We start from the raw sequence: 10,117 nt of genomic DNA on the forward strand, positions 1-10,117 counted from the left end.
CCACACATATTATTTTTGACAGTAGACTCAGTGCGGTCGTTCTTTGTGGTAGTTAAATCAACCTCTCTCTATAATGAAACATACTGTAATATATATAAGCGGTTTTCCAATGATGACCAACAACAACCATTCTGCGTATGTACTTTGGTTTGGTGCGGTGACGGAATTTTATGAAATTGAAAAACAAGTATGAATTATTTTTAGATGATTTGGTATGCAGCATGTTGAAGCAGCTGTAGGGGATTGTTTGAAAGTACCATTTATTTAAAGTACCAAATTTTGAAAGAACCGCATTCGAACCAGAATGATCAATGATGATGTTCATGCTTGAACAATTCTCAATTTTGATTTATTCAATATACTTTTATTTTTCTCATCGCACCGGAGTTTTATTAGTCCTTCGTTACAAAAGCATTTTACAATTATAAATGAGCGAAATTCTAACGAGCCCTTGTCAATCAAGCTATTCAAATCGACAATAGATGTAGTAAAGTTTTCTTTAATTTGTCCACCGTTTCCTCTGCCATTGCTATCATCAAAGTCTACAAAGTAAAAAAAAAGATGTAGTTCCAATGAGAAATAAACATCCATAGCCTGAAGTTTTTCGATTGCAGCGCTCAAGTGCAACGAAGTTGATTCTTTTTAAGTGCAATTATAAAGTTACGAAACTTTGTGCAAATTATAATGTCCCTGTAATCAGACTCCCGCGTACTTTTCCACAGGCGAAAAAAAATGTATTTATATAAAAGCTGGGAAAAAGCGGGAGTTGGTTTCAAGAATGCCATTATCAGACGAATTTAAAATGTTTTCACCGAAAAACTTACACAGAATATTTAATGAAAACAAACAAGTTTTTATGTTCGTATGCTTGATTCCAAAAAGTAAAGACTGAATTTACACAGATCTCCATACACACATTCATATCCAAAAGTATTAACAAGAGTATCTAACTTGTATTATTTTTCGTGAAAAGGGCTCGTGTTTGCGAAATGCCACATTTGCAACATGCGCTTGAATTCGGTCGTTACTTTCCACAGCGAATACGTTTCACAACAAATGTTCTTAACAATTTGCATTTCACAATCAGACCAAAATGCAAATGATGCAAAATTTAACCAACTATGGAAAGAGAGAAAGCGAGAGAAATTGTTAACATAAACATATAAAATTTCATCTGGGCGAGAAACACAAAGAGAGATAGAAGGGCAAAGAGCGTGTGAACAAACGAAAACAAAACAGCCGACTGCCACTGAAATTCAATATTATGCAGATGATGATGATGCTGACGATGATGATGATGGCGTTTGTGTGTCATCATTTTAAGTTTTCATACCTCTCGCAATGCGAAAACAACAATAAATCATATTTTCGAGATCAAACATTCCAATGTTGCAGATAAATTTGGTGCATTTGTAATAAATTCGCCAAAATGATAATTGTAAACACACACAAAGAGAGGGAGCAAAGCACAAAAATCCACTCGAAAGAACCTGATTTTGCCATATTCGCAAACATTTTACTGCTTTTACATTTTCGCTTTGATTTAATGTTTTGTGCTGCATACACGGGTGCTCGTGTACATTTTCAAATACGATTTACGGCGCGTTGTTGCGTACTCGAACTTAGCGCACCTCCACTATTTTCCACCAAAGTACCATCAATATTAAAATTGTTCGTTGAATACAACTAACAAATGCACCACATTACTCATGCCAATGTAAATGTTCCAACAAAAACCGTTTTTGTTTTTCCACGGAAAAATCCTTAAACTAAATGAAATTCCACTCTGAAATGTTTTAATAGACAATTTATAATTGCATTAATGTTGTGCAATCGTAGAAAGTTTAAATAAAGCATCATCATCAAATTTATCAATTATTCAAAAAGCTCAATTTAACAATTATATTACAACTTCCAACTATTATTATACAAGTATTTTATTGCGACTACAACGGCACAGTTTTATAGTTTTCTATTTTCTTTTTATCCATAGCACCAATGGTGATGATGGCAAAAAAAATTGTGTCATTTTCTAATAACAAGAAAGCGTTCACAATTTCAACAATTTAATAATGGAAATATAAACTAGAATGTAAGGCAATATCTTCCAATGAAACAATAACATTCAGCTTTGATTTCGAGAATTAATTGAAATTCCTACACATGTCAACATTCCTTTTCTACCGACTACTGCATTTCATAAACAAAATATTATCAAACGCATTATTTTGTTACATTCCAATCCCATATTCGTACGACTCTCAACTTAAAATGGAAACTATTTCGATCGCTCTTTTCATGGATATTATTTTTCGTTTACTTGTAACATATAAAACTTGGATAAATGCTTGTGCTTTTTCAGCACTTTAATTCACTCCTCAATCATATCAAATCGTGACTTATGCCAAAAGCATTTTATTTTTTAAATCCAGTACCTTTTCGTTTTCTTGTTTCTTTCAATTCTAAATGGATTTTGTAGAATATTTCCTTGAAAGCAATTGCTTTTATATCCGTTTGTCAAATTCCCGTTTGCATTGTCCGCACTTTTTTTCAGACCACCTGTGCATCAAACCATTTTAAGTTCAGTTTTAACGGAACATTTTCTCTTTTATATTTGGATTGTCGTCATTTTTACGCTTTTTTACATCACGTAAGATTTTCTCTTTTTTTACTACTCCTCCTAATTTCTGAAAAGAATCATCATAATAGTGAATTCCGTTGCAATGATTAACAATACAATGCAAAATATTCAGTTTGCGAACGAAGATAAAACATAAAAAGTTACGATTGAATGAACAATCAGTGAATTTGCTTTACTCAGCAAAAAAAGAAACTTTTCATCTAATGAAGTACTTTTTTCGCGTATTTCTTTGATGGCGGTTTTTTGTTGTTGTAGGAAATAAAACTGAGCCATTTTTGCCATTTTAAAGACCCAAATGTAAATTAATATTAAGAAAAGAAAGAAAAGGAAAAGAAATAGACATTTTTTATGGAAAGATCTGAGCCACTTGATTATCAAACATTTCCCCCAGCTCATCAAAAATAAGCGGTCACTTTACTTACTCTTTAATTTTTCCTGTAAGACCCATTTTCAACAAGATAAAATGAGTTTTCTCAGGATTAATATACGATTTCTCAAATTACTCCTTAGCCATTCAGACATTTTCCCTCACACTCAATGTAATGCAGATACTACAGTTACTCCCAGATCACAGAATACACTTCAGACATTCAAATCCTTCCAAAACATTGATAAAATTGAGACGGTCGTATTGTTCTGCACACGATTTGTTGATGATAGAACTTTAAAATTGTTTATATTTATATAGTAAAACTCATGCGCACATACTCATACATTCTCATAAAGAACATTTTCTTCAGGCGATATCCATAAGTTGTGCTGAAACAGAAATATAAAAACCTTACACACACATCTGGTACTTGACTACGTTGCAATCAACAAAAAGAATACCCATTACATTCAAAGTTCAAATGTCAGAATCAAAACCATTTTCTCTCAATCTCACAAAAAATACAACATACTGCAATCAAAGAACTTACCGAATGTACGGTTTTGATTGCTTGTTTATCGTACATATAAATATATAGATTGGTATTTCTTGTGAAAACAAACATTTATCAGATGCATGCTGAAACAAAATACATTCGAACAAAGTCATTTGCAAGAAATGTCGTTCTCAAAGAAATTTATTTCATACAAATGATTCACACAAACTATTCGAATTCGGCAAATTTTTCGCTTTGAGCTGTACCCTTATTACATTTCTTGGTATTTATTTATCATAGATTTAAATGCAGCATATCTGGATGATGATTAAAGCAAATTGTATACACAGTAACTGTATATGTATGGTTTACTGTGTAAACAAAAATGATTTCAGGTGGCATATATATATAAATATAAATATAGATTAAATGATGTGTATATAATGTGTGTGTGTGATTCATTGCAAACACAGTTCTTTGGCTGTACAATGTCTTCGGTCCGTTTGTGTTTCAATTCAATTTGATTATAGATAATTGACGATGCTGTTTTTGGCGGCTCTCAACAGCTTTGTTTGCCTATCTCATTTGGATCATACATTCCAAGTGATTTCATGCAATCATTTCATTGAGCAATAAAATGACTGAATTTTCAATATATATTCTAAATACACCGTAGTTAGTTGCATACCAACGCCATATGCACACACACACTGACTCAATTGTTCGATGTGTGCGTGCATTTGGTTGAACAATAGGGACAGAGCTAAAGCATTTCATAAATTATGCGCAAATCGCGTCAAATTGGCATTGATTAAATTGTGTCAGTTGTGACAAGTTTTGTATGATTTATATGAATCCTCATACACAATATAAAACAATTCTAAACCGATCTATCTCCTCTTGATGGTTTTAGCAAAATGGAGCGCGCTATCGCTTTTCACATCATAAATACACACAATCCAATTTTTGCAGTCAATTGATGCACTATACATTCGTCCACGCTCGAATACAACGTCGTGGCACACACACATTTGAGGTATATTGAGTTCGGTTCTCGAACGAAAATTGAAATGGATTCTGTATGACGAATAGTAATATGAAATATGAGCTAGGCTTCTGGCAATAAAATCACCATTGTATGTTCCTTTATCTTCAAAGAGAAAAAAACACATAATAAGATTCTGAATAGAATATCAAGTTCAGTGAAATATGATATAATAACAATAATAATTTCATAAAATTGAGCTTAATTTGATGGAATTAATAATAATATGTAACATGAAATAGAAATGTTTGCACTGCAGATTGAAAGAGAGCCAGAGCCTCCCTCTTCCATAATATATTTTTGGGTTGATTTTGCATTTGCACTCATCGTCATTTTTGTATGCATTCGGCAGGGAATTCTATATAAATTTTATTTTAAACTATTAGTTTGATGACTGTATCACACCTAATTTTCAACTAAAGTAAATAACTTCCAAAATAGTTTTACATTTAATTTCCATAATAATATATCATGTGTGCAGAATTCGCAATGTGGATTTTGAATCACGCTCATTCTCTTCTTCATTTTATAACTGAATTTCCGTTTTTGCATATCGTATTCCCTGTTCATTTATACTGTCCAACTTCAATTTGTCCGGAACGAATTGTAATGATACTGCAACTGTTGACGATGAAAAGTTGCAAGTCGCGTGAGCATTCGGTGAAAATCAAATGTGAAATGTCTTCTGGCGAAAGCAGTGGCGCACATGAAAATGTCATATACATATACAATTTACATGTTAAACTTTTTTTTTCGACATACTTTCCATTTCAGAGAAATACGCTCATTGCTAAAGTTCACGCTTTTTTCCATTTAATTTTCAAAACATATTTCCGTTTCATTTTTCAATTTAAGCCTCCATATTTTTTAATATCAAATTTTTTTTCTTCAATTTTCTTCAATTTTCAATTTACTTTGGCTATACCTCTTTTTTTAAAACCATCGTTAAATTCAGCGCATAAAATGAAGAACGTGAAGAAAAATAAACGAAATTATGCAAGATCCCTTTCTATTTTCCATTTTATACGAGAGTTGTAAACAGAATATGCCACATAATAAATAATAATAATAAACAAGGACGCAAAATATAGAAAACTTTATTTTTTCGGATTGCCAAAAATTATGAGTTGAGTATAAATCAGGAGGTTTTCCCTTCATACAACATCTTTTACTCGAACTCTTTTTTTTGTATCTCTCTTACTACCACACAGATCATGTACATGTACACGTTGAACCTTACTTTATTCTAAGTTACAACAGTTACTCATTCACAAAATATGCAGACCATTGAAAAATGTGTCTGTCTTGGTTTTTATGTCGTTCTTTCCTCATCCTCATGTTTCTCATTGTGTAATTTTTTTTCTCTTTTTTTTTACCATATTTTTTTAGGCTATTGGGTATTCGGCGCACAATTTTGCGACACTTGGGTTGCGTTCGACGTGATGTGTTCAACGGCTTCGATCCTAAATCTATGCGCTATTTCATTGGATCGATATATTCATATTAAAGACCCGTTAAGGTAAGATTTTACGGTATTTTTCACTTGACCATTTCAATCGAATTTATATAACAGGCTGTTGTATTTACCCCAAAACCTGACACAAAAGACCGTTCTCGCGCGACTCGAAGATAAAAGCCATTGTTCAATTATAGGATATGAAACAAGGGAGACGAAAACTTTCTGCAACGAAAACAGACAAAAAAACCAGCTCAGAACAAAAAAAATCAAGTACCGAAAAACATCACGACAACAGAACAGGCGCCTACGAAGAAGAAAACAACCAGAAAATGTGTGAACAACGCATTTTCGCCTTTTGTCTGTTTGGGCGTACGTCTCGGCTCGATATAAAATTAGTGTACTAACAATGTCAAATCGTTCGCTCTCTGTCAATGTACTTTTTTTTAAATGAATCTCAAAATGCACTTCAATTGCTCTCTCTCTCTCTCTCTCCTTAACCATAATTTTCTCACTTAACAGACGACCTCATACCTCTAATGATAAAATTGAAAAAATTGTAGGCCCTCAATTCACGTTTTCATGACCTCCTACGTATTCCTCTCAACTGTAATATAAAATTTTCGTCAGTGTTCCAAAAACATTTAATATAATAAATATTTTATTTAAGCTCATTTTACAAACATCTCAAATGCCTTAAGTATATTAACAAAGAGAGATAAAATTATCTGCAAATATAACTTCTGTAACTTTCGAGCTGTCTATTTCCGAAGTACACGTAAATCGGACAAGTCGAAAAGTACATTCGATCTCACAAAATACACAGCGTTGAGGACAGTAAGCAGCCAAAGACAATTCGACAGAAACATTTAACATAAATCTTGTTTCCCATAAAAAGTGAATGAGAAAAGAAAATAATGACTTAAGTCACTTTTTCTGCTCAAAAACCAAGAAATATAAGCACGAAAACGGTAAACTATATGTATAATACCTTAGTATTTAGAGTGATTACGTTCACTTCTACAGAAAAATTCAAGTTCTCTTCAGTTGTTGCAATTCTACTTTTGTTACTTTGACATTTTCATTCGTTTCGGAAAACTTTGAAAAGTTTTTTTTTCTTCTTCGTCCTCTCCTTCTTTTTCTCTACGTGTGCATCTATTCTGAAATGAAATCGTAGCTATTCATAATGCAATTTGCCTGTGCTTTTTTTGTCGTTCAGGCTAAGTCTCTCATTAAATATGGAATGAGCTTAAACATGATGTTATCTTGATGTGTTTCTTCTGCTGACGCTTTCATAAAATATCGATTTTGCCATAGTTTTTGCTGTTGATCGTAATGTAAAGTTTTTTATTCATAGCGAACAAGTGAACGAGTAAGAGAGCACCAATCGCAACTCCACCATTCAAGAAAAGATAAAAAATTAATTATGCCAAAGTTTTCTTCGTCTATCCAAAAGACGATTAAGCCAAAAACGGTTTTTTTGCTCCCCGGTTTTATTCATTTATCGAATGAACTTGGGTAGGAATGAGTAAGAGAAACGAGTTTAACATTTTATGAAGCCGACAATATGGTAGAGAAAGTAGTCCGAAGTCTTTCACCTTTGAACTCCATTCAATATGTATTTATCAATTACGATTTTATCTCTCTCACATTTAAACGATGGCGCCGTTTTCATTCACTCGTTCACCCGCTTATACCATTTCTCTGACTGAGAACTTTAATATAAAAAAACACACACAGCAAAAATCCAAATGCGCAAGAGAACGAAAAAAAAGTGCACAAAATGAAAGCAATTTATTTAAAGAAAATTATGATCGCTCGTGATGCCCTTGCCAAAATGCGTTCGGAAGGCATTTTTGTATGAGTAACTGGAACGCTATCCGCCGAAACAAACGTACAAACAAACGATAGATCTTATTATCTTCGTGCTTTCATCTCAAGTGATATAAATTATGTGGGTTTTTTTTTTGCTTAGCCCATTGAAAAAGCCTGAATCATTTTTTTGTTTGAAGTTGTTGTTGTTATATTGTGAAAAGTGAAGGACATTATATTTCCATCTGCAGCGAGTTGCGTGAATGGCACAAACAATCATAATTCATTTGAATCAATTAAATTGACATAAGGTGGAAAGTGTTGCGGCGTATAAAGCGCGTAATAGTGTAAAACTGTTTGATTTCAGAGGTGATAAAATGGTGGCGTATTGTCTAAAATCTTTGCATATACTCAACAACCTATATTGCTATACGGTTTAATAATTCATTGCAAACACACCGGGCAACAACAATAACAACCCTCATTTCATATAATAAATCACTTCAATTACCTGACGGATTTATGAGCGTTGAACGCGCGCATGACGATGAGAATGCCCGTCTGCATCGACAATATATATCTGATACGGAATGAAGAAGATGCTCGAACGTAAGAGAGTCTGAATGTCGAAATTTTTTCGAGCGTATCATGCCATTTCGAGCTAATGGTGATGAACATCACGGTTCATGTGCTGGGTGAATTTATATTGGCTGCAGGCGATTTTGTAAATTGCAAACTATACACCTACGTTCAAATTGGCACGCAAGCATCTTACAACTTGTAAATTAAGTTTTCAACATAATCATCACGAAGCGAATGGAAAATCGTTTAGAATAAAATAATATTCTGAAGCACATACATCGAATAGTGCAATTACACTTAAATCCTCAATTCAATTCAACATTGAATATTTGCGAAAGTGTCAATAGAAAATGGCATGCATTCATTTTGGGACCAAAGCCGATTAGTTTGACTATTTGAAAATCAGAAATGCGCACATGATGAATATAAATGCAAAAGGGTTAGGCTTATAGAATGCATCGCGATAAGGATTAACGGTGTGTGCTGTATGTTGAAAGTGCATTATTACATTGTATTACACTTGTTCAAACCTTATTTTGAAATGTAACGAAAATTGAAAGCCATTTAAGTGGGTAACTCATGAAATGTGAATGTGTGGTGAGCGTGTGTGTGCATACATATTTCAATAGACATTAAAATCTTTAGTCTCACAAATTCGATGCAAAATACAATTGGCTGTAAGCATATTTCCTGATGTTGAAATGCATGCTACCTCATCTAACATGAGAATGGCCACCGATGAACATACACAAACATTTCATTTGATTCGCAAATTTCGTTAGTTTGTCTGATGATATGCATGTCGTTGTGAACAGATCTCTGTTTCTCGTAATATTCTCACCACATTGGCACGCATTACACAAATCTCGATTCAATTATTGTTAACCTAAAAATGATGACGGTTTAAGTAAATAATTGTGTTAGCTTGCTGCTTGATGCGTACGCGCGTATCCGTTAATGTCTAACCATATTCTCACATTTGAAATAACAATAATAACAACAACAACATAGGTATAGTAGTAAAGTGAATTGCTTCTGAATTCAGTTCAGTGAGAAGAGTGAGAAAAACCGTATGTACACAAAATGCCATTGGTGGCTGACAATAGAACGATAGCAGGAATATTAATTTCATTTACCATTAGTACATTGTTCGCATCCATAACGAGTGCCGCCACACACACAAACACACACGCCAAATCAAACCAGAGTAAAATACTCCGAATGTACCAATGCTATTTTGATGTTTTGTACGTGTTGATATCAGAATAAAGGCTGAGTGTAACCCATTTCAATATCTATATGTTAAGCCACAAAATGATATGCAATCACTTCCATATTCAAATGTTTCCTCTAGTTTCTTTTTGCTGCTGCATGTATGCGAGTACGCCGTACAAAAAGCCACAAAACACAAAAGCTGAAATAATTTGAAATCCATTTTGTGTCTGGACCCGAAACTACATGTCTATTGTCGAACAACGAAGAGAACTAACAACGGATATTGGTCAAGTGTACACGCGGCGTACAGGTAGAAAAGCTGCAGCTTAATTCGGCAATAGTTTGATCAAATTCAGTTTACGAGCCTGTGTTTTATAAGCCAACATTTATTGAACCAGAAAATATAAAAAATACCTTCTACCTTTCATTTCCATTTATATTTAGCTCTCTTTGCTCTCTCTCTCTCTCTCTCTCTCTCTCTCTCTCTCTCTCTCTCTCTC

The 10,117-nt window shown here is 33.4% G+C and overlaps 1 protein-coding gene across 1 annotated transcript in view; it reads left to right on the forward strand.

The window, feature by feature from the left end:
* LOC116344066 (dopamine receptor 1) overlaps positions 1-10,117 on the forward strand; it is a 47,269-nt gene that overhangs the window by 27,350 nt on the left and 9,802 nt on the right. The window contains exon 4 of the mRNA XM_031772446.1: positions 5,942-6,071. Within this exon, the coding sequence (XP_031628306.1) occupies positions 5,942-6,071 (130 nt within the window). The remainder of the gene's footprint in view (positions 1-5,941; positions 6,072-10,117) is intronic.

The sequence above is a fragment of the Contarinia nasturtii genome, unplaced genomic scaffold (genome assembly GCF_009176525.2).
Source record: "Contarinia nasturtii isolate CC-2019 unplaced genomic scaffold, AAFC_CNas_1.1 Cnas_scaffold_1037, whole genome shotgun sequence".
NCBI lineage: Eukaryota > Metazoa > Arthropoda > Insecta > Diptera > Cecidomyiidae > Contarinia > Contarinia nasturtii.